The sequence below is a fragment of the Bubalus bubalis genome, chromosome 4 (genome assembly GCF_019923935.1).
Source record: "Bubalus bubalis isolate 160015118507 breed Murrah chromosome 4, NDDB_SH_1, whole genome shotgun sequence".
Taxonomy (NCBI): Eukaryota; Metazoa; Chordata; class Mammalia; order Artiodactyla; family Bovidae; genus Bubalus; species Bubalus bubalis.
The window spans coordinates 150063743-150090106 of record NC_059160.1 but is presented as its reverse complement, the minus strand read 5'-3'; the positions used below and the strand labels follow the sequence as shown (position 1 = coordinate 150090106).

At 38.0% G+C, this 26364-nt stretch overlaps 1 protein-coding gene across 3 annotated transcripts in view; it reads right to left on the bottom strand.

The window, feature by feature from the left end:
* SAMD8 (sterile alpha motif domain containing 8) overlaps window positions 1-26364 on the bottom strand; it is a 116151-nt gene that overhangs the window by 24046 nt on the left and 65741 nt on the right. The window contains exons 1-2 of one of the 3 annotated variants that reach the window (XM_045165583.1): window positions 26044-26283; window positions 3091-3683 (exon numbers count right to left, since the gene is read on the bottom strand). In XM_045165583.1, coding sequence (XP_045021518.1) covers window positions 3091-3683; window positions 26044-26217 — 767 coding nt within the window. In that variant the 5' untranslated portion in view covers window positions 26218-26283. Of the gene's footprint in view, window positions 1-3090; window positions 3684-26043; window positions 26284-26364 lie in introns of those variants that run through there. The other 2 variants (XM_045165582.1, XM_044942293.2) reach the window with 2 other exon arrangements.

Sequence of the window (26364 nt, the reverse complement as noted above, 5' to 3'; positions counted from 1 at the left end):
TATATTCAAATTTTCCTAATTATCCCTAAAATGTTCTTACAGCAGTTTTTTTGTCTTGATCAAGGATCCAATTAAAGTTCATGTACTGTGCTTGGTTTTGGCTCTTCAACTTTTCTTATAATTCCCTTGAGGAACTCCTTCTTGGTTTTGTTTATTTATCACTATGGGTTCATAGATTCTTAGTATATTATAATTCATTACCATCATTATGCTTCTTGATGTTCTGACTGTCCTAATTTGATTAGTGGGAGCCCCTTAAAACCAGATCATATGTTATTTTGATAGGTTTCCATTGGTTTCCACTTCCTTGCTTTATGGCATAAGATCTATTTCAGGCTCATTTTATGCTTGCTGCTGCTACTGCTGCTAAGTCGCTTCAGTCGTGTCCAACTCTGTGCGACTCCATAGACGGCAGCCCAGCAGGCTCCCCCTGTCCCTGGGATTCTCCAGGCAAGAACACTGGAGTGGGTTGCCATTTCCTTCTCCAATGCATGAAAGTGAAAAGTCAAAGTGAAGTTGCTCAGTCATGTCCGACTCTTAGCGACCCCATGGACTACAGCCTACCAGGCTCCTCTGTCCATGGGATTTTCCAGGCAATGCTCCAAACTTAAAATCAGCCATTTCTCTAAGGAGTCCTGGTCTGTTCCTTTAGTAGAGATAGGGATTTAGGAACCATGATCTGGATGCTCATGGTGCTTCATTGCTACTGAGTTTTTCTTACAAACCATTTCATTATCAGTTCACAGAAATCTTCCTCCTTCTTTTCTATGATTAGATAGTACTCTGTTGTGTAAGTATACCACAGTGTATTCAGCCAGTTTTCTGTGGATAAGCATTTACAGTATTTCCAATATTTATAATTTTTACACATAATGTCACAATGAGTAACTGTACATATGCTGCTTCATATGTGTGGAGATATACCTCTGGGTATATTCCAGTCTCACATTCTCTCTTGAATCCACTATAATCAGGCTTTTGCCCTTGTCAGGGTCAACAGTCATTTAACCTCATCTTACTTGACCCCTCTGTAGCATCTGACACAGCTAACTGTAAATTATTCCTGTCTTCTAAAAATACTTAAAAAACAAACAAACTTGGCTTCCAGAATACTCTCTTGCTCTCTCTGCCCTGACTTCCTCAGTCTTCTTCTTTATTGATTTTGACTTACTTTTCTGACCTCTAGATATTATACTTATTCTTGGGATCAATCTTCAATCTTCTTCCTTTGCCTTCTAAACTCACTACCTAGGAGACATTAACCAATTATCACAGCTTTACTTATGCTCGTAACTCCCAAATTTCAGCCCAGACTCTCTGAACTCGAACTCATCTTCCCATCTCTTACTTGACATCTGATTTGGTTTAAAACATACCTCAAACATGACATGTCTAAAACCAAACCCTCACTTTTTTCTCCAAGAAGTTGGAAGTCTTTCCACAGTCTTCCCACCTCTATAAAGGGCAACTTCATCCTTCCAGATGCTCAAGTCAAAAATCTTGGAATAATCCTTGAATTCTCTCTTTTTCCTATACCTTACATGCAAATCCATTAGCAAATCTTGTTGCAAACACACACACATATATGTGTGTACCACTACTATCCTAATCCAACCCACCTCATCTATGTCTAGATGAATTCCAATAACTGAACTAACCTCTGCTTTCCCATCCCCATCCTCATGCTGTTCTCAACGTAACAACCATTAGAGTGCCCTTTTAAAATGGACGTTAGATCACTCTGCTCTTATCCTAAATGCTTTTCAATGGCTTCCCTCTTCACTTAGAATGAAAGCTCAAGTCCTTACAATTGTCAACAAGTACACAGACAGTCTGGATTCCTGTCAGCTCTTAGATCTCATCTCCAACTGTTCTCCCCATCTCTCAACTGGTGTTCCTTAAACATGCTAAGCCTACTAACAATTCAGGACTTTTGCACCCTGCTGTTTCTTCTGCCTAGAATACTCTTATCCACATGCTGTCTTCTTTACTTCCTTAGGGTCTTCTGTTGGAAAAACTGTGTACGATAAAACAGGGAAGGAGATATAGGGATCTAACAGTTTCTTAAACAGCTTTCATTCAATTCTTTTTTTTTTTTTTTTAGCATCACCCTTTCACCTACAGTATCCAGAGCTTTGAGAAATCTGCAACATAGATTGGGTTGTTTCTCAGTTTTCCTGATGGCTCCTTTAGAATTAGGTTACTTTAGCTCTGCTTGTTGCTACTCACCCACCTGCTTTCAAACTTTCAAAAATGTACGGCTCTTTTCTCCTCTCTTATCTGCCCTTTCCTTGTGTTTATAATTTAAGACCAACAAACAAACGTAACTTCTTCACTATGCTTTTTGTCAGGGCTTGAGAGAGAATAAAATGTGATGTATGTGTCATTCTGCCACCTTAACGTGGACACTGTAATTCACTTCATTAAAAAAAAAAAACCCATATACTATAAGGCACTTTCAGAAGGGTACAATATTTTATAAAAACAAATAAGATAGCAATACAAACTAAAAAGACGTTTTAAAATCACAAATATAAAAACTAATAGTTTCAAGTTTTGTTCTATTCTTATTTTTCATTTAATATACTGTATTTTTTATGCATTCAGTATTTATAAACCAACAGAATATTATCAACAATCAGTTTGTAGCATCTGTGATAATTCTAATTTATTTGATGATACAGGAGACTTCCCCACATTTTTAGAAAAGCAAAACCCTGTTCATCTTTAAAAAAAAATAATAATAACCTAATTCCATCTATTACAAATAACATTTCAGGAAACCCTTTTAAAATATGAAGTTCCCAAGGAGCTATAACGTAAATATAGAAAATATTACAGCTATAACATAGAAAAATAGAAATATAACATGGAAAATAAAATAAGGAGAGGTTCTTTCTACTCATCTAGACTTAAGGTCTAGTTTAAGGGAAAAAGGCAATTCCAAAGACTATCTTTACTATTACCAGATAAAGTAAATGGAAAGTATGTATCAACCAAAGCAACAGTAATAACCTAATTGTCATGAATATATTATCACTGCTATTATAAATATCTTCTACAAATTTGGTAACTAGAAAGAAAACTTACCTGTCTAAGAATATATCTGGGAGTGGTGGATAGGTCTGCATGTCAGGCACTCGCTCGTGGACAATAACCATTATGAAAGATGTAAATCCAAATACTATGAAAACATATATACAACTCAGTATGGTCTTCCAATACTCTGGGTCCAATCTTCGAATAGAATGTTTGTTTTTACCATTCACATACTGGTACTGATCAGAACTCAAATCAGTGATGGGCCCATCACAGTCATGCGAAGGCTCCCCATTACAGAGCCACTCTGCACTCTGAAGAGCACTGATAAGTGGCGTCATGGGACTCATGGGACTGTCACTGTTGTATCCCATCTCTTCTAAAACATCAATATGTATTTTCTGCAATTTTCGGACTGAGAGCATTAACCTTTTAATGTCCCCTAAGACTTTGATTTCCAGAGGAGGAGATCGGAGATCATATTCAGTCAATGTAAGCAATGTGACTCCATCAAGTCGGTGCTTGTTGCATAAAACATCCACATACTCAAAAAAGCCTTCATCCTTCAGCCAAACAGCTACATGCTTGGTAGTCCAGCGGCGAATGCAGAGTTGACTAGGAACAGCCATTTCTTCTTCAACTATCTGTCAAGAGAAAATAGGAAAATAAACAAAAACTCAACATGCCCTAACAACTTCTTTGAGGATCAAACACATAAATACACCAGAAACAGTTATGCATCTACACTGCTATATTGGCTTCTGGACAAGAAAAAAGAAACAAAATTATTCATTAATGAGTAGTTTTCAACAGATTTACATTCTAATAAGTTTATACACATAAATTCAGTAGCAGAGGAAAAGCTAATAACCAAACATTTTTATAAAATGTTTTTTTGGTAATATTTTACAAGTGGCTTTCCCATACCATAGCAGGCCATAACTTAATTAAAAAAAGCCTACTGGTGAGAACAATTGAGAAAAATAACTCAACACTTTCATAAAATGAGATATACAGAAAGATTTGTCATATGTGAAAATAAATCAAATTTTAGAAAGCTTCATGTTTGAAGGATAAATATCTCTCCTGCCTCTAAACTGCCTTGTCGTGGTGAAGCGGTTTGAATAACTCAGTGAAGCTATGAGTCATGCAATGCAGGGCCACCGGAGACAGATGGTCACAGTGAAGAATTCTGATAAAACGTGGTCCACTGGAGGAGGCAACGGCAAACCACTCCAGGATTCTTGCCATGAGAACCCCATAAACTGTATAAAAAGGCAAAAAGATATGACACCAAAAGATGAGCTCCCCAGCTCAGAAGGAAGAGCGGAAGGCAATCACTAACAGCTCTGAACAGCCGACTCAATGGAAAGACCCTGATGCTGGGAAGGACTGAAGGCAGGAGCAGACGAGGGAGACAGGATGGAATGATTGGACGGTGTCACTGATTCAATCGACATGAACTTGGGCAAACTCTGAGAGATGGTGAGGGACAGGGAGGCCTGGCGCACTATGGGGTCACAAAGAGTTGGACACAACTTGGCAGCTGAACAGCAACTGATTCCAAAAAGAAACAAAACAAAACCAAAAAACCACAAAGGCAGATGGAAAACTAATTTCAGGAAACCCCTTAAGATGAGACATATTTCTATCTACTATACAAATAATTTCTACAATAGATATAAAATCTTTACCAGATATAAATATCTATAAATATCTTAATAGCTCATTTCTTCCTATACCTTGAATATTCCATTACAGAACTTATAAGGAATTTCCTTCTTAAAATATCATTGTGATTTAGTGATAAAACACTTCAATGCCCACAAATTTGAGGGGCCATATTTTATACTGCAATTATAGTATTTTTTTTTCTTTTTTTTTTTGTGGCCACACCACACAACTTGTGGGATCTTAGTTCCTGACCAGGGGCTGAATCTGAGTCCTCAGCAGTGAAAGTGCTGTGTCCTAACCACTAGACCTCGAGGGAATTCCCTATACTTCAATTATAAAAGGAATGTACCATTTCAAAAAATACTAATATTTTTACTACTTTGATCCCACACAGTTCTGTTTATGTTCTTTTTCCATTTTAAAGTGTTCAGTAACTTGGGCCTATATCAGGCTTCTAAACTTTTATCAGATACATGGGAGACAAAGGCTTACATGGAAAAACCTAAAGTACGTTCTCAACAACTAAAGTCAGTGGGTTTTCTGACATTTTCCAGATCACTAAAGACCACATTTTCTTCTGAGATGATTTTTAAAAAACACAGTAGGTAAACTTTAAAGCATTAAAAAAGAAGAAGAAAGAATGGCACAACAAATACTCACATGCCCACTACCCAGCTTGGGGGAAAAAAAAAAATCAAACAGTTCCAATACATATGTTCCGTTTCTTAATTTGAATAGTAGTTATACACTGAAAATTCATCAATCCATATACTTACGAGCTATACTTTACATGTGTTAAACTTGATTTTAAAAGTTTTAAAAACTAAAACAACACATCAATACCCTTCTCTCCTCCCAGATGTAGTAACTCCTGGTTTTAGTGCTTATCATTCCCTTATCATAAACATTTTTGGCTATGAAAACTTTCTATGCTTCCTTATGCGGAGGAAAAGTAAAAAGCTGCCATTTCTGCATTCTTCTAGCCAACACAAACTGTTGCCACAAATACTTATAATTACCTGAAAAAGGCAGATACTCAGCTGCATGAGTACTTTTTACACCACCAAAAATATTCAGCCAACAAGAAACATGCTCATTAAATGTTTATATTTTGATTACTACAAAGCAAACCTAGTTTTTGGAAACCTTAAATCAGTGTTTCCAAACAAAGCTTTTAATAGTATAAAGCCACAATAGCTTTCCAGTCTTAATCTTTTTACCTACAATATAGCATAACCACCCCAAAGGACAGGGAATTATGATTTATTCACTTCAACTCATGGAATTTACACACATTGATGTATATAATTTTATATCACTTATTACATATATATAGCACCATTTAAAATGATTTTGCTATGTTTTAATACATATAGACAGCCAGATGGCTTCATCCTACATACTACATACATATCTTTTCCCCAAGGTATTCTCTGAATAAATTATTTCAACCCTGAATATCCAACAAGTGCATGCTATGAACTCTGCAACAATTACAATGTAAAAAGTATGAGAGGCTCATCTCATACAAAATAAGGCCAGATTCCTTCTGTCATTTTATTTCTATTTCACTTTCTCATTTTTCTAACAGCTTACCACCAGTGGGTTCCAAGTCACTCCCATCCTTTTAGCCTTGTTCTTCAGCAGAGTCTCATTTCATACACTGCTCAAAATGATCTCTCTCGTATTTTTTTTTTTTTTTCTGTCTTGTATCACCTCCAATCTGGCTAACAATCTGTTCTTTATATCCTCAATTTAACTAACAAACAGGCTTTGATGCTGGTGTTTCAGCTGCTAGAAAATATGAGTTGTCGTACAAGAAAGCTTCCTAGAAGTCTTTGAACCTGCTGTGGCAATGCCCTAAAAGCATGACACATTGCCCTGTTGTACTTCATCAGGTCAGGGCACGCCCTTTAATTCTATACTGCTACATACAGTTAGAGGCCCATATGTAGTTAACACTATGAACACCTGCACTAATGCATCTGCATTAGAAGATGATAAAAGGCTTCAGGACAACATAGTATTTTTGTTGTACCACAGGACCTACAGGGAACAGGAAACTTTTGATGAAGAATATGACAGCTACAGATTTCATACAAATATACAGAATGAAGAAATTAGTAAACATTTCAGAATACTTTCAGCTTTAATCAATAATTAATATGAATCAACTATCAGTTAAAGGGACTTCTGTTTCTGACCAAGATGCAGTAAGAGAAACCAGATTTACTTTCCCACCTGAAACAGCCAAAATATAGACAAAATATATGGAGAGAAAACCAGTTTCAAAACAGTGGGCACAGACAGCAAGGAGACCCTTGAGAGGAGGAAGCAAGGTGCGCCCCACTGCCCCGCCATGAGTGAGCAGTGCAGGGTACAATCTGGGTGAGGCCCAGCAGACTACGTGAGTGGTGATGAAGTGAAAGTCTAGGGAAATCAAGGTGCTTAGTGTACACGGGATAGAATAATAGAGGGGAGAAAGACAGAGAACTTGTTAGAGACTGAATGCTTATTATTCCTGTATTGAAATTCTGACTCCTAGTGGGATAGTATTAGAAGGTGATTAGGTCATTAAGGCAGAATCCTCATGAACAGAATTAATGCCCTTACATACCCCCAGAGTTCTCTCAGCTGTTCTGCCATGTAAAGACACAGATAAAAGAAGACCACCTATGAAGCAGACCTCATAGACACCAAATCTGCTGGCAGTTTGATCTTGGATTCCTTGGCCTCCAGATCCATGAGAAATAGATGTGTTAAGGCACTCAGCCTACAGTATTTTTGTAATAACACTGTACGTAGACTAAAATGGAACTCCAGAGATTTGCAAAGAATCTCCCTTGAACAGGCAGCTGAATGCTGATCAACACTTGTATGTGAGGAAACCAAACAGACTGAAAAAAGAACCATCCAGAAAGATTAGAGGTGACAATAATACCTAGTACTCACCCAAGATCACTAAAAGCGCCTACTGCAAATAACCAGGCTGGAAAAAAAAAATCTCATGATTCATAGGGCACTGGGCAGAGTACACAGCAAGATCTTTCCATAGTAGAAAGGCAAAATTAACCCTAAAACAGGAGCTCTCAACTAGGGGCAACTGGCATCCCAAAACATTTGGCAATTTCTGGAGATATTTTTGGTTGTCACAGCTAGGGGCTCATCTAAAGACTAGAGACTAGGGATACTGTTAAAATACGCTGCAATGCATAGGACAGTCCCTCACAACAAAGAATTGGTGCTGATATGCAGAAATCCTGCCCTAAACCTAAACATGCCTCTGGTTCAGCCAAACATATCTTAAAAGCAGAATCAAAAGGATCAGAGTGTTTTCAAGTAATTTAATTATATCTCTCAACAAAGCGGAAGATTATTAATAGGAATACAAAAGTATTCAGCACCCAAGGAGTAAAATCACTATGTCTGGGAACCAATCAAAGATGACCAGGCATGCACAGAAGTAGGAAAACTCACCTACAACATGTAGAAAATCAATTGAAATTGACCCAGAACAGACAGATAATAAAATTATCAGACAAGGATGTTAACACAGATATGATAACTGTATTACATATGTTCAAAAAGTGAAATAGAGATATGGACACATAAGATCCAACTCAAACTTCTAGAAATGAAATTGCAAAGATATGTAATAAAAAACACATTGGATGGGATTAATAGCTGATTAGATACTATTGAGGCACAGTAAACTTGAAGACATAATATGAATTATTCAAATTGAAACACAGGAAAAAGAGAGCTTTTAAAAATGAAGAGAACATTATTCAGTCTTTAAAAGGAATCTTGAAGACCTTGTGCTAAATGAAATAAGTCAGACACAAAAGGACAAATGTTGTATGATTCACTTTGGATGAGGTCAAATTCATAGAGACAGAAAGCAGATAGTAGTTTCCAGGGACTGAGCAATAGGAGACAAAGGGGAATTACAAGTTTTCATTTGGGATGATCAAAAAGTTCTGGAAATGGATGATAGTAATGGGTGCACAATAAAGTAAATGTACTTAATGCCACTGAATTATGGACTTCAAAATGATTACAATATTTTGCTATGTATATTTTACCATGATTAAAAAAAAGAAAAAGAAACAAAACGAAAAGAACATCAGTGAGAGGTGGGACAACTTCAAACCATCTAATAGATGCATGTATGTGGCCTGAAGGGATGAGACAGGAGAGGACAGGAAGAAACATTTTGAAGTACCAATGGCCAGCGTTTTTCAAAATCTGGTGAAAACTATAAACTCACATCCAAAAAGCTCAATAAACTCCAAACATTAGAACCACACAAAAAACTATACCACACCATAACATAATCAAATTACTCAAAATCAGTGATAATGAGAAAATCTTAAAAGTAAAAAGAGAAGATATATACATTACATACACAGGAACAAAGATAATGATAGCAGATTCCTCACAGGAAACAATGGAAGTTAGAAGACAGTGAAATAATGTCTTTAAAACACCAAAAAGAAAAAAAAAATCAACCTATAATTCTATGACCAGTAAAATGTTGTTAAAAAACAAAGGTAAAATAAATACTTTTTCAGACACACAAAAGCTAAATAATTTCATCTCCAGCAAACCTGAACCACCAGAAATGTGAAAAGGAAGTCCTTCACACAGGACACAAATGCCATCATATGAAAATAAGAATCTACACAAAGCATGGAAGAATATTAGAAATGGTAGATACATGGGGTAAATATGTAAGTAAAATACATGTCAACAATGGCACAGAAGTTGGGAGAAACAGACTACTAAAATAAAATTCTTCCAGAAAAGCAGGGAATATTTCTGAATTCATTCCATGAGGCCAGTATTATCCTGATACCAAAACCAGACATGACATTACAAAAAAATAAAACTATAGCCTTAAGAACATAGAAGGAAAAATCTGAAACATATCTCAGCAAATCAAATTCAGTAGTATTTTACAAGGATTCATATTTTATATACAAAAACATTCATATTTTACAGCAAGACAAGAAAAATTTAAACATAAAATTAAAAAAAAATTTTTTCTCTGCCTTTGGCCTCTTCTCCCTTCACCACCAAGAACTGCATATCTGCATTATGCATCAACCAAACCTCCCCCATTGGCAGAAACACCTGCTCAGCCATAAAGTGCAACATTCTTCTAGTACCAATAAGACAACTCCTTAAAAGATAACATTCCTTCTTGATCTTATTAAGAGGCCACAAGACTTTTAGATATGGAGTATTAAACTGTCCATAATATGTCATTTAATGCACAGCCCTCTGTCTCAAATAAACAAACAAACACAAAAACTCACATAACTATGCCTACACTTCTAATTGGTAGAACAGCTCTGAGAGTTTTCTGACATGCTGTTCTTGGGTTATAGTCTCCAGTTTGGCTCAAATAAAATTTTCCATTTCTTCCTTAGATCGACTGATTTTCATTGACATGCATCAATTCTTATCAAATTTGGTCTATAAATTCCATGCAGTCCCAATCAAAATCCCAACAAGTTTCTTTGTAGATACTGATACACTTATTTCAAAAGCTGATACAGAAATGCAAAGGACACAGAATAACCAAAACAAGCTTGAAAAAGAATAAGATTAGATAACTAATAACAAGACTGACTCATTGGAAAAGACCCTGATGCTGGGAAAGATTGAAAGCAGGAGGAGAAGGGGACAACAGAGGATGAGACGGTTGGATGGCGTCACCGACTCCATGGACATGAATTTGAGTAAGCTCCGGGAGTTGCTGATGGACAGGGAGGCCCGGCGTGCTGCAGTCCAGAGAGTCAGACACAACTGAGCCACTGAACTGAACTGAGTACTGGCATAAAAATAAATTAATGGAACAGAACAGAGAATTGAGAAACAGACCTACATATTTATGGATATATAATTTTCTACAGTTGTGCACAGGCAATTCAGTGGAGAAAGAATAGTCTTTTCATCAAATGCTAGATCAAATGAATATGTATATGCAAAAACAGTAATCCATACCTCTCACCACATATAAAAATTAACTTCAATGGATTATAGACCTAAGGTAAAATCTAAAACTAGAAATCTTCTAAAAGAAAATATATGAGAAAATCTTTTTGAATTTAGGTTAAGTAAAGATTTCTTAGATATGACAACAAAAACAAAATCCTTAAGAGAACAAGTTGATAAATTGGACTTCATCTGCCTAGTTAGGTGACTTAAGGACATAATTTTATGGTTTTCACTCTACAAATTTCTGCATTGTTTTGATCTGTTAAAGTATATACTTCTATAATAAAGACAGAAAAATATACAGAAGAACAATATATCTGTTGAAGAACACTGAAATTATAATTTCAAAATTACACCTGCCCCAAGAACTACTACTTTTAATTTTTTAATTTATCTTTCATACATAGTATTTTCTATACATAAAATTTCTACAGAGAAATCATGCCACATGTAATACATTTTTACTTAACATTGTTGCATGAGTCCTGTCTAATGTCATCAAACTATCCTTTGAAAAGGACATTCCACTGTATGTCTATACAATAATCTGCCGATTTCCCAATGTTGGCAACTGTTCACAATTTTATTACTATTACAAACAGTACTGCAGTGTCTTCGGTTAGATTTCTAGAAGTAGAATAACAGAATCAAAAAATTCTGATATGTTATTTGGACACTAACTCCTAGGTAGTCATTAAAGCCTGATCCACATCAAAAAGCTCGACCCACATCAAAAAGTACGGCGTGCAAAGCACGGTGCCTGTCCAAAATGTTAATGGGTACATAAAGGAAAGATCTCAACTTGAGACACAACTTAAAAGAAGTTTATTTTGAAATCATGAGCAATTAAGAAATTAGTCATCAAAGGTCAATACAAGGCACTGAGAACACAGTCCACTCGTGCAGAATCGTACCAACAGGCATTACTCAAACTTAGTTCCAACTCATAGATAATACATAAACTAAAGTATCTGACTGTTCTGTACAGATATCTTATCTTTTGGATGGACTCTGACAAATTTTTGAAACCTATTCAAAAATTCAATTTTCAGCATATCAACTTGTTCATTTACTAGCAAATTAATATTTCTCTCCAAATTTAGTTCACATTGATTAGAGATTTCAACAGCTTGACAGCAAAATAATTCATTATTTCCTATGATCTTATCTCCATACTTAACACAAGCTTTCATAAACATAAGAACTTTAAATCTTGTATTTCTTTTTAAGTCTTTATTAAATTTGTTACAATATTGCTTATGTTTTTGCTTTTTTGGCCATGAGGCATGTAGGACCTTAGCTTCCCAACCAGGGATCAAACCTGCACCCAGTGCTTTGGAAGACAAAGTCTGACCCACTGGACCACCAGGGAAGTCCTCCTCAAGTCTGGTATTTCTTAACAGAAGCATAGCTATTCATTAATCAATGAGTGGTATGCATTCACTGGAGTGATAAGCACTAAATTATTATCTTCACAATAATATAAATAACTCAGTTATGAATACTATATTAAAACTGTAAATACTGTATATTAGGTATAACAAACCAAGCACAATCAGTCCAGAACTACAAAAAGAGACAATGTCTATCAACAAACTCTTTCCCTATTCTGCCTCACTAAAGCTACTTGTTTTGCCCTTCCCTATCTCTGTGACTGACCAGCTACAGGACAATCTGGCCACTGGAAATGATGACTTGACACAAGGAGTATTACTATCTGTGAATCACCACTGACTCAATGTCTGTGACAAATACGATGAATTGGCACTCAGCATCCTTTCCAATCTCCCTCCAGTTGTTTTTTGTACTACAGAGGTTAAAAAACTAAAAATTATCCTCCAGGATCCCTTGCCACTAAGGTTCTAAATGTGAATTAAGTTTAGCCAACTATATCCTCTGACATGAGATGTGGAAAAGTGATGTTGAAAGCTGAGCTTCTCTGTACACCAGTGTTGAATCAAATCTCAGAGAAAGTTTTGGCTGAAGTAGAAAAGAACAGCTTTACTGCTTTCCCAGGCAAAACGGGAAACAGCAGGCTAATGCCCTCAAAACCATCTGTCCCAACTTGGGGAAGACAGTGAGAAGTTTTACAGTAATTGTCCAAGAGGGTGTGATCAGCTCCTAGACATTCTTTTGATAGGTTGATGGTGAGGTAAGTAGGAGTCAGCATCATGAACCTTCAGGTCCAACTGGTCTGGGGTCCACATGCTTGTGGACAGAATATCATTGTTAATCATTAACTTCTCCCACCTGGAGGGGGTTTCTGTATCTGCAAAATAGCTCAAAGATGGTGTTGTGTGTATCCTTTGATAGGGAAACAGGACCTTGCCCCAGGGCTGTTTCTCCCTGGTCTCCCATCCCTTTCCTAATTAACAACTGCTTGAATCTGCCCACTGGGACTCAGGGAAGGTGATGGAGGATGAATGAAGGCTGTTTCCTATAATCAAGGAAATGCAGGACACAGAAGGGCTTTGTGCCCAGTAACCCCACAGGGACCCCTGCACAGTATCAAAAGCAGAAAGTAAAGTAGGGGCCACATTTTTCTGAAGTTTGGTATCCACAAGAAAGATTATGGAAATGTTGGGTGTGAGTGTGTATGTAATTCTCCAGTTTACAATCACTCACTTTTTGTCTGGAAGCAGCTGCAGTTGTAGAGTAGCAGTACTGGCTTTCCAAGGCCTGCATCACAGATATAATGATATGTTTCTTCTCTGTGTGTGTGTGTTAAACTATACGTACCTGAAATTTTATTGTTTCAATCATTAAGTGCACAGCACTTAAATCTTCAGTGGATTTAAGTACATCTACATTGTTGTTCAATCATTAACCACCACTTATTTTTAAAACTTTTCCATCATGCAAAATGAAAACTCCCCATTGTTTCCTCCCGCATGCTCCTGTCAAACACCATTCTATTTTTTGTCTCTATTATTCTAGATACAACCAGTATCCAGAAAAATGTCTACTTCTGCTTTATTGACTACATCAAAGCCTTTGACTGTGTGGGTCACAATAAACTTAAAATCCTTAAATTTTAAGAAAATTCCTAAAGAGATGGGAATACCAGACCACCTTATCTGCCCCCTGAGAAACCTGTATGCATTTCAAGAAGCAACAGTTAGAACCGGACATGGGAACAATGGACTGGTTCCAAATTGGGAAAGGAGTACATCAAGGCTCCTTTTTGTCACCCTGCTTATGTAACTTCCATGCAGAGTCCATCATGAGAAACACTGGGCTGGATGAAGCAGAAGCTGGAATCAAAGACTGCTGAGAGAAATATCAATAACCTCAGATATGCAGATGACACCACCCTTATGGCAGAAAGTGAAGAGGAACTCAAAAGCCTCTTGATGAAAGTGAAAGTGGAGAGTGAAAAAGTTGGCTTAAAGCTCAACATTCAGAAAACGAAGATCATGGCATTTGGTCCCATCACTTCATGGGAAATAGATGGGGAAACAGTGGAAACAGTGTCAGACTTTATTTTTCTGGGCTCCAAAATCACTGCAGATGGTGACTGCAGCCATGAAATTAAAAGACGCTTCCTCCTTGGAAGGAAAGTTATGACCAACCTAGATAGCATATTCAAAAGCAGAGACATTACTTTGCCAACAGAGGTTCGTCTAGTCAAGGCTATGGTTTTCCAGTGGTCATGTATGGATGTGAGAGTTGGACTGTGAAGAAGGCGGAGCGCCGAAGAACTGATGCTTTTGAACTGTGGTGATGGAGAAGACTCTTGAGAGTCCCTTGGACTGCAAGAAGATCCAACCAGTCCATTCTGAAGGAGATCTGCCCTGGGATTTCTTTGGAAGGAATGATGATAAAGCTGAAACTCCAGTACTTTGGCCACCTCATGCGAAGAGTTAACTCATTGGAAAAGACTCTGATGCCGGGAGGGATTGGGGGCAGGAGGAGAAGGGGAGGACAGAGGATGAGATGGCTGGATGGCATCACTGACTCGATGGACGTGGGTCTGAGTGAACACCGGGAATTGGTGTTGGACAGGGAGGCCTGGCGTGCTGCGATTCATGGGATCGCAAAGAGTCGGACACGACTGAGCAACTGATCTGATCTGAACTATTTCCTGTTGGTGAAATCACAGAAGAGTTCTTAGGAGTAACATTTGAGCTGAGATTTTAAAAACTGGGCAGAGATGGAGAAAAAGTGCACCAGCAGAGAAAACTACAGGAGCAAAGGTTTTAAGACAGAAAACAATTGAGAACTGTTAGTATTCTTAGGGCACAGGGAATAGTAGTATAGTAAGTTGAAAATATAAACTAGGGCCAGATAATGGAAACTTTGGTCAAATTGAGAATACTCCACAGATAATGCAGAACCATTAGAGATTGTTGAAAAAGAGGATGATATAATCAGAGTGTGCTTTAGAAAGAATACTTGTCAGAAGAGTGTAAAATGATTATGAGGGTTGAAGTTAGGATGAAAAGAAACAAAAACAAGCAAAAGATATGAAGAAGCATGTTATTAAAGAGGATATATGAATGGCTGCTGCTGCTAAGTCGCGTCAGTCATGTCCGACTCTGTGCGACCCCATAGACAGCAGCCCAACAGGCTCCTCTGTCCCTGGGATTCTCCAGGCAAGAACACTGGAGTGGGTTGCCATTTCCTTCTCCAGTGCATGAAAGTGAAAAGTCAAAGTGAAGTCGCTCAGTCGTGTCCGACTCTTTGCGACCCCATGGACTGTAGCCTACCAGACTCCTCCGTCCATGGGATTCTCCAGGCAAGAGTACTGGAGTGGGGTGCCATTGCCTTCTCCAATATGAATGGCAGATAAGCACATGGAAAGACGTTCAACATCACTAGCTACTGGGGAAATGAAAATTAAGACTATGATGAGATATCACTATATACCTACTAGAATAGCTAAAATAAATTTTGAAAAAAAGAAATTCTGGCAGGAATGCAGAGAAACTGGATCTCTCACGCACTGCTGGTGACAAAGTACACTTATATAGCCATGCTGGAAAACAGTATGGCAATTTCTTACAGAGCTGAACATAACTTTATCATATGACCTAGCAATTGTACTCTTGGGCACTTATCCCAGGCAAATGAAAACTTACGTCTACATAAAAACCTATACACAAGTGTCCCTAGCTTCATTACTTGTAATTGCTGAGTTTTTATAAATTGTTCTTATATATAAAAACAAAATATACTACAATATATGAACAGTCAAACTATGATGCATCCATACTATGGAAAACACAGCAATAAAACCTTGAATACACACACTAGAAGGGGTCTCAAGGGCATCATGCTGAGCGAAAAAAGTCAATCTTAAAACCTCACATTCTGTATGATTTCATTTGTCCTCAAAATGACAAAATTATACTGGTATAAAACAGTACAGAGGTTAAATGTTATCTGTCAGAGGTTAGAGAGAGTTTGTTGAGGGATGGGGCTAACCCAAGGAAGATCTTCACAGTGATGAAGTATTTCCATATCTTCAGTAGATTAATGGTTACAGAAATCTGCTCAGGAAAAAATGACATACATATACACACACTGAGTCAATGTCAATTTCCTAGTCTTAATATAGTGCTATAATTATGCAAGATGTGACCACTGAAAGTACATCGGGATACCTCTGTACTGTTTACAGCTTCCTATGAATCTATAATTATTTCAAAATAAAAAATTTTTTAAATTTTTAAAGGAGAAAGTGTCCTAAAAAGCACACAGCATGTGTAGCATATGCATATATTTCAAAATAAATAAAATACCAAGCTATCAATAGTTACTCCTCCAGTGGACTCTTTCTTTCTCTATATCAAGTATTTCTAAATTTTATACAATAAGCATGTTGCAATACTTGATAATCAGGGGGGAAAAGTTCTTTTAAGAAAATAAAAAGCAATATCATTTCTCATTTGTTTGAAGCATATCACACAAACAGATATGACTTGAAAATTAAGAAAATAAATTCAACTCAATTATTAACGCAACCAAACACACACATACTAAATAAAAGAAATAGCAAGAAGACCAAGATAATAAGAGATCTGAGTACAAACCCAGCTCCATTATCCATTAACAGTGTGACTTTGGAAGATGACTGAACCTTTGTGTTTCAACAGATCAAGATATTTCAAAAAGAATAATCAGAAATATTAAAATCATGTTTTGTGTCAGGATGAAAGAATTCTTACAATGTTAGAATTGGAAGTGACCTGCAAGATCTAGTACAATTTCTTAATTTACAGCTTAAGAAACCAGAGCTAGAGAGTTAAATATTTCAGACAGCTATTCCACCACAGAATCTGATATAAAAACCACAAAGCATAGTAGTTAAGAGTAGGGGCTCTTGGGAGTTTCCTGGTTGTCTACTGATTAGGAGTCCAGGCTTTCACTACTGTGGCCCAGGATCAGTCCCTGGTCAGGTAAGTGGGGTCCTTTTTTTTTCTCCCCGAAAAGAAAAAAATGTACTGGCTCTGGAATCAAACTGCCTGGGTTCAAACTGTGGATTTACCATTCACAAGCCAAAAGCTATGTGATCTTACAGAAGTTACTTAACATTTTTGGGAGTCACTATTTTCATATGTAAAATGAGAATACTAGTTCTTTACTCCACAGGCTTGTTATAAAGAATACAAGGACTAACACAAGTAATGCATTTGTAGTAATGTGTGACAAAGAGAAATTCTCAGTAAATGTAAGCTGGTATTGCCCCCATCAACTCCGCCGTTTGCTGATGTTGCCCTACACCTGAAATTAAATTAGGATCAGTCATCTATAAACTAATAATCAAACCCACTCTTAACTCTTGAAATCTTTTTGTTAATACAAAATCTTGAAATCTTTTGTTAATACAAAAGAAATGAGTATTTGAAAACAACCGTTAAAATTTTATAAAGGTTTTACTCAAGGTGGAATTATCTTTAAGGGAAACAATAGTACAATTAAGTAACAAAAACTGAAACACAAAGTACCAACAGTGATTCCAGTTAACCAATGCAGAATTCTATATGTCAACATGAGTTTCCCATTTATTTAATATCAAATTTAACTAAACAAAAATATTTCAACAAGAACATACCACTCGCCAACATATTTTAAAAGTGTGTCATAGATTGATGTAATTGATTATTGCTGACACCAAAAGAACAGCTATACTATGACAATTTGGGAATTCACTGGGAAAATTTCCTAAAGTGACAGGCAGCAATAAGTGGAAAGACACAAACCACTCCCCTGCTCTTAATTACACAAACACAGAAGAGACCTAAATGGCTTCTAATTTATCATTATGCAGTTTCTTAGACATAATGAAGACATTATCAACAAAATAAAACCTTGTCATGTGTTCTACTGAACCAAAGTCTTTATTCAGATGGTGATTGCAGTGATTTAAATATACTGAATTTTTCTTACAGAATGAAATGCCATCTGAAGGTACATGGGCAGACCTAGAGATTATTATACCAAAGTAAGTCAGATAGATAAATGTCACATGATGCTACTTATATATGTAACATAAAATATGAAACAAATGAACTTAATCTACGAAACAGAAACAGAGTCAGACAGAGAACAGACCTTGGATGCCAAGGTAGAGGAGGGAGCAGCAGATTGGGAGTTTGCAAATAGCAGACAATTACATATAGAAGGGATAAACAAAAAGGTCCTACTGTACAGCACAGGAAACTATATTCAATATCCTGCAATAAACCGTAATGGAATATATAAATACATAAATACATAAGTAGGCTGGGTTTTTCTTGTAGTTTCACTAGATTGTGTGTGTGTGTGCCTGCGTGTGTGTGTATAAATATTCTAAAATACTGGAGTACAGCTGTCTGAAATAACTGTCCACTTTAAATATCATACACTGTCTTCAAAAACCACACATTGAGATACCAAGGGAACATTTCATGCAAAGATGGGCTCGATAAAGGACAGAAATGGTATGGACCTAACAGAAGCAGAAGATATTAAGAAGAGGTGGCAAGAATACACAGAAGAACTGTACAAAAAAGATCTTCACGACCCAGATAATCACGATGATGTGATCACTGACCTAGAGCCAGACATCCTGGAATGTGAAGTCAAGTGGGCCTTAGAAAGCATCACTACGAACAAAGCTAGTGGAGGTGATGGAATTCCAGTTGAGCTATTCCAAATTCTGAAAGATGATGCTGTGAAAGTGCTGCACTCGATATGCCAGCAAATTTGGGAAACTCAGAAGTGGCCACAGGACTGGAAAAGGTCAGTTTTCATTCCAATCCCAAAGACAGGCAGTGCCAAAGAATGCTCAAACTACTGCACAATTGCACTCATCTCACACGCTAGTAAAGTAATGCTCAAAATTCTCCAAGCCAGGCTTCAGCAATACATGAACCATGAACTTCCTGATCTTCAAGCTGGTTTTAGAAAAGGCAGAGGAACCAGAGATCAAATTGCCAACATCCGCTGGATCATGGAAAAAGCAAGAAAGTTCCAGAAAAGCACCTATTTCTGCTTTATTGACTATGCCAAAGCCTTTGACTGTGTGGATCACAATAAACTGTGGAAAATTCTGAAAGAGATGGGAATACCAGACCACCTGACCTGCCTCTTGAGAAATCTGTATGCAGGTCAGGAAGCAACAGTTAGAACTGGACATAGAACAACAGACTGGTTACAAGTAGGAAAAGGAGTACGTCAAGGCTTTATATCGTCACCCTGCTTATTTAACTTATATGCAGAGTACATCATGAGAAACACTGGACTGGAAGAAACACAAGCTGGAGTCAAGATTGCCGGGAGAAATATCAATAACCTCAGATACGCAGATGACACCACCCTTATGGCAGAAGGTGAAGAGGAACTCAAAAGCCTCTTGATGAAAGTGAAAGTGGAGAGTGAAAAAGTTGGCTTAAAGCTCAACATTCAGAAAACGAAGATCATGGCATCTGGTCCTATCACTTCATGGCAAATAGATGGGGAAACAGTGGAAACAGTGTCAGACTTTATTTTTCTGGACTCCAAAATCACTGTAGATGGTGACTGCAGCCATGAAATTAAAAGACGCTTACTCCTTGGAAGGAAAGTTATGACCAACCTAGAGAGCATATTCAAAAGCAGAGACATTACTTTGCCAACAAAGGTCCGTCTAGTCAAGGCTATGGTTTTTCCAGTGGTCATGTATGGATGTGAGAGTTGGACTGTGAAGAAGGCGGAGCGCCGAAGAATTGATGCTTTTGAACTGTGGTGTTGGAGAAGACTCTTGAGAGTCCCTTGGACTGCAAGGAGATCCAACCAGTCCATTCTGAAGGAGATCAGCCCTGGGATTTCTTTGGAAGGAATGATGCTAAAGCTGAAACTCCAGTACTTTGGCCACCTCATTCGAAGAGTTGACTCATTGGAAAAGACTCGGATGCTGGGAGGGATTGGGGGCAGGAGGAGAAGGGGACGACGGAGGATGAGATGGCTGGATGACACCACTGACTCGATGGACGTGAGTCTGAGTGAACTCCGGGGGTTGGTGATGGACAGGGAGGCCTGGCGTGCTGCGATTCATTGGGTCGCAGAGAGTCGGACACGACTGAGCGAGTGAACTGAACTCAAAGGAATTTAAAACAATTGATGAAATTTGGTTCATAAATATATGTGCTGTTTTAGGAAGTTATTCATGATTTGGTATCCAGTAAATTTTTTTAAAAATTACCATTTCCAAGTGATGTATAAAATCTAAAAAATAATACCCATAAGATCAGATCAGATCAGTTGCTCAGTCGTGTCCCACTCTTTGCGACCCCATGAATCGCAGCACGCCAGGCCTCCCTGTCCATCACCAACTCCCAGAGTTCACTCAGACTCACGTCCATCAAGTCAGTGATGTCATCCAGCCATCTCATCCTCCGTCGTCCCCTTCTCCTCTTGCCCCCAATCCCTCCCAGCATCAGAGTCTTTTCCAGTGAGTCAGCTCTTCGCATGAGGTGGCCAAAGTACTGGAGGTTCAGCTTTAGCGTCATTCCTTCCAAAGAAATCCCAGGGCTGATCTCCTTCAGAATGGACTGGTTGGATCTCCTTGCAGTCCAAGGGACTCTCAAGAGTCTTCTCCAACACCACAGTTCAAAAGCATCAATTCTTCGGCGCTCCACCTTCTTCACAGTCCAGCTCTCACATCCATACATAACCACAGGAAAAACCATAGCCTTGACTAGACGAATCTTTGTTGGCAAAATAATGTCTCTGCTTTTGAACATGCTATCTAGGTTGGTCATAACTTTCCTTCCAAGGAGGAAGCGTCTTTTAATTTCATGGCTGCAGTCACCATCTGCAGTGATTTTGGAGCCCAGAAAAATAAAGTCTGACACTGTTTCCACACTTTCCCCATCTATTTCCCATGAAGTGGTGGGACCAGATGCCATGATCTTCGTTTTTGAATGTTGAGCTTTAAGCCAACTTTTTCACTCTCCACTTTCACTTTCAACAATAGGCTTTTGAGTTCCTCTTCACTTTCTGCCATTAAGGGTCCCAAGACAAAAAATGGGGAAGAGATTTTTTTTTTTAATTTTATGAAGTTAATGTTAATCAATTCTCCTTAAAGCAATTATACATTACAGTTGCACTCACACTAAAATAAGCTTAAATCCAACTTTATCTAATAAAGTTTATTTAATATGCATATAAGAGACAAATTATACCAGTGTGCAAATCCATAAATCAGAGCATAAAAGTAATTTTTATGAAAGCCAACCAAAATGTAAGAGGACAAGATTTACTTTGGTCATGTAGCTCTCAGTTTATAGTATTTGGGACTATGCAGCTTTTTAAAAATCTCATCAAAATTTTTTAATCCTAAATTAAAAGCTTTTCATTGAGCAAATAAAAAACTATTATTTTCTCTTAATAGTTATCAAAAGATAGTTTGTTTCTTAGTAAGCACCATTTCCAAATATCTATGAATCTGCTATAATTACAAAACAGTTTCAAAGACCCAGAACCACTTACTACCATATTTGAAACACTAGCAGATATTTTTAAAAATTTATTTATTCCTAATTGGAGGATAATTGCTTTACAATGTTGTGTTGGGTTCTGTCATGCATCAACATGTATCAGCCACAGGTGTACATATGTCCTCTCCCTCTTGAACCTCTTTCCTCATCTCACCCACTACAGTGTCACAGAGCACTGAATTTGGGCTCTCTGTGTCATACAGCAAATTCCCACTATCTATTTTACATATGGTGATATTTATGTCTCAGTGCTACCCTCCCGATTTCTTTCCTTTCCCCACTGTGTCCACAAGTCTGTTCACTATGTTGATGCTTCCACTGCTGCCCTCCATATAGGTTCATCAGTGCCATCTTTCCAGATTCCATATATATACGTTGATATATGGTAACTGTTTTTCTCTTTCTCACTTACTTCACTCTGTACTAGCAGTGATTTTTTTTTTTCTACCCTTCTGCTATATCCCATTCCTGGGCAGTAGAATCTGGGGCAGCACATCTGAAATACGTTAAATTGCCTCTTCAGTTATATCATCACTCTCTTGGCTGCACTTCAGCCCCAGACCATGCACTGTTATCTACCATTATTAAAAAAGTTGTCATGTTTTTGTCAGAACACAAAAGTTTTCTGGCGCCAACTTGCATTTAAATTAAGACTTCCGCTATTAGGTTGCACCTAATTCTGTATCACAGTCAGAACTGTCTCAGTTCAATGAATAAGAATCTTATAGACAACACTGTGTAGGTTACATCCTCAGTTATAGTAAAAGTTTTTACACAACGGCTAAAATTTACTGGTAAGTTTGATGAAGAATACTTAACCTGGCTGCATGCCAGAGCACACCAGTAAAGAAGTATATAAAATTCAGATTCTTATTCTACTCACTAAAATAATATTTGAGCAGGCCAGTAGTGGTTTGACAGACTGGTAAAGATTTTTAAATATGCTACACCTCTAAATCAAATCAGCATAATGGAAAATGAAAAACTGGCTCAAGACTTCACGCTCCATTACAATATTGTGCAAATACAATGGATTTGGCTCCAAAATTCAATGTATGATTCTGGGAATCTTTGACTTTCATACCAATTTACATTGATGAAAATGACATCAATTTAATTTAGTCTCAAAGTTCCACACTAAAACCAGCTTGCAGGCATCTCCAGAAACTCAGTTTAACTTACAGGAAGAACCTAAATTCATGGTTCTCACTCCATACTAGAATTTCTTACCTATCAAGAACTTTAAGAGAACAGAAAGAGGGTCAAGATAATAGATATATTACCACCTCTCTTGTCTCAGCCACAATTCAAGAGCTATACAAAACCCACAATAAATATTCAAGACAAATACAAAAATAGGTTTCTGCCTCCACAACATTCTTCTAGGGCTCATATCATAAAGCACTATTTAATGGTGAAACTCTACACTGAAACTACTATGACCAAGTTTTCTTGGTTTCTACTATCCCAAGCAAAAGCCAAGATACACTTACATTATGCTACATTCTGCAGTGAGGTGACTTTACTACTAATAGGGTGCAGAATTTAGTGAAGTAACAAAACATTTCAAATATAGAAGCCTGAAGTCAGGGAAATTAAGATCCACTAATGATGGTGCTATGTGTATGGGAGGAGAGGGTACAGGTACATCACAAATCTATATCCACATCTGCAGATGGTAAATTACCAGACAATGAAAAAGGCAGCGTATAAACACTGAAATGTTCTCAAAGGGTGCCTAAGTTAACCTCCTGATTTCTCAAAGCCAAGAGAAGCACAAACACATAAATAAGAATCACTGTCATGAATAACGACCATGCTAAGTACATCCTACTATTAACACCATACTATTGTATAAGGCCTAGATGAATTTTTTAAGAATAACTAGTTAATATGGTCACTGTTACAAGACAAAATAATAATATTCACTAGAACATCTGTGATTCAACAGTTTCCCCAAAACAATGCTCAAATTTCAATTCTAAGAAAAATCATGAAAATGTCTCTAAATCATCTACGGCAAAGTTTTGAAAAAGCACTGAGGATCTAGTGATTAACAAAATAAAAATGCTTACGAGGAATTGTGAAGTGTGAAGAGTCTTTGCAGAATGGCCAAGATGCTACTGAAATCAAAAATGATTATCTAAATATATCTGCATGTTCTGCCATTGCAATCATAATGACTTATTTGGGAGTAATACATATTGTCTTGCCTAAGAGAAACTGCTCTACCATAAAAACGATTTTATTTACAACTAAGTGGCTGTGAAAATTGCCAAGGCTAAACAAAGACAAAATAACTATTAGGCACGTTAATATATTAACTGTACAACTTCATCTAAAAGTTCCTTTAATTCTGCACTAACATTAAGATGTAATCTTAATAGAGTTCTTATACTTCAATTCAGTGCAGCAAATTTTTACATGCCAAGACTTTTATTTAGAGCTAAGTAGGAAGATAAGATCTCTAGAGAATCTCAGTTTAGTGAGGGTAAACAAACATAAATAAGTAACAGTATATACACTTTCTCAACTATATTAATTTAAAGAAAAAGGAGCTAATTTTTTAACAATAGCTAAAAGCAAGGCTAAGAATTCATCTCTCCTTTAAAGAAATAATTATCAGTCCACTGAGCATTTGAAGATATGACATATAGTGTATACACATACACTAATTTAGTAACTAGATGCAATAATTATCATCTCATTAAGATTAAACTGTTAAGATACCCATTTAGACTAGAAATACTTGATTAAAACTTTGTTTTGAAATGCCAACAACTTTGTAAACCTGTAACTGCATAAAAAGTTGTAAAACAACATATGAGACGTGGCTAGTCAAACACTTCACCAAACCATGCTATTTAACAATTACAAAAAAAAACCAAAAACCTATTTCAACCAAATATAGATATGGTAATCATCATTTTTCTGGCACAATCATGGTTTTGGTACTATGTCTTCCATACAGTAAAAGGCATCTGTGTACCCACCTATCTCAGTGCTGTTAACTGCCAGCTACAAGCATCCTCTATTCTTACTCTAGATAACTCTACTAAAAATATTATTTCTACAATATCTGCAAAGTATTGGTCCTGCAAATCTGTCAAGGGTACCCTTCCAGTTTTCAAGAGATAACTCCAATTCTGGAGTCATGGGAGAGAGAAAGGTCTGGCAGTCTCCTGGACTGTGATGTTTTCACACAGTTTTATCTACTTTTTTAGGTAGATAAAACCAGATACTTTTAACCCAGATACTTGCAGTGATCGTATTTTTACCTCGTGACCAGTATGTGTCAACTCAAATTGTCAACAGTGAAGTCAGTCAGTACTGAGTATCTGCAAAATCTAAGTGTCCAAACTCGTTTCGACTTTTTTTTTAATAAAGTATTAAATTTTTTTTAAGATTACCTAAACTTGTCAGGTATTTAAAACAAAACAAATTTAAATAAAATACAAACAAAAAAAGAAACACGCTATCACTGTTAGAATAAATTTAAAGGATTTATCTTTATATTCAGAATCACTCCTTTCACTATCTTTTCCAAACATCACTTCGTTTTCACTACTTCTCCTAGTCCTTTGAGCAAATCAGTGTTAAAGAACACCCTTCTCACCCCAGATTCTTATAAGGACTCACTGTCCACAAACGAGAAAGCTCCATAATCCAAGTATATTACCCCAGAGATCTTCCATGCTATGAAAGACACCTGTGAAAATGTCAAAGCCCTAAATTAGAGCCCCCAAGGGCTCCTTTTCTGTCTTGACCCCATTTCTCTCTTTCTGGTCTTTAAGGCCAGACGACTTGCCACCTTAGAGCCCCTTCCTCTTCAAACCTAAATCCTTCCCCTAATTCGTATCAACCCCTTAGGTCAGCAATCTCGTCAGTCCCACCCCAGTTCCTTCTCTCTCGCCAAGTGGGAACATCGACCCTGGATCGGCTCCTCTGAGCCCTCTTCTCACTGCCAAATCGCCGAGCATCTCCCCTCCAGTCCTACATTCCCTTGGGACCCTTCGGTCTTTCCCCCTCACTTTCACCCGGCTTTCCAAAACCTCCATGCCCTGCCTCTTCAAGGCCACATCTCCCTCAGCCTCCACACCCTCTCCCTCGCCCCTCGGCCTCTACTTACCCCTTAGTCTGGGGCCATCGTCACCCGCCTCAGGGCCTCGGCTCAACAACCTCCATTTCCCTCAGATTCCGTTCTAAAGGGGACTCTCCACGCTCCCTCAACCGTCTCCCACGGCCCCTGCGAATTCTGTCCATGGCACCCCCACCCGCCTCCATCCCCGACTCCCCCACTCACCCCTGCTGCACGCGCCCACCCTGAACTCCCCTCTCCTCCACCCCAGCTGCCGCTCACCTCCTTGTTCCGAATCGGGGTCCCCGGACCCGTCTCCGGGTCGGCGTCCGAGCCGCTGCCGGAGTCCGGTGCCCTCCGGGCCTCCCCGGAGAGAGACGCCTCAAGCGGTGGGGGCGGAGCCCGGGTAGGCGAGCCGGAGTGGAGGCTGGGGCGGTGGCGGCTGCGCGCAGGCATCGCCGCAGCCCGGCTCCGGCCGCGGTCTCACCCGCGCCGGCAGCTGCTCAAATCCGAACCGGAAATGCTTCGCGAGGCGGGGAAAATCGACGGGAGGCGGAGCCCTAGGGGGTGGGGCCAAAACCGGAAGAGGCTCGGGGTTCAAGA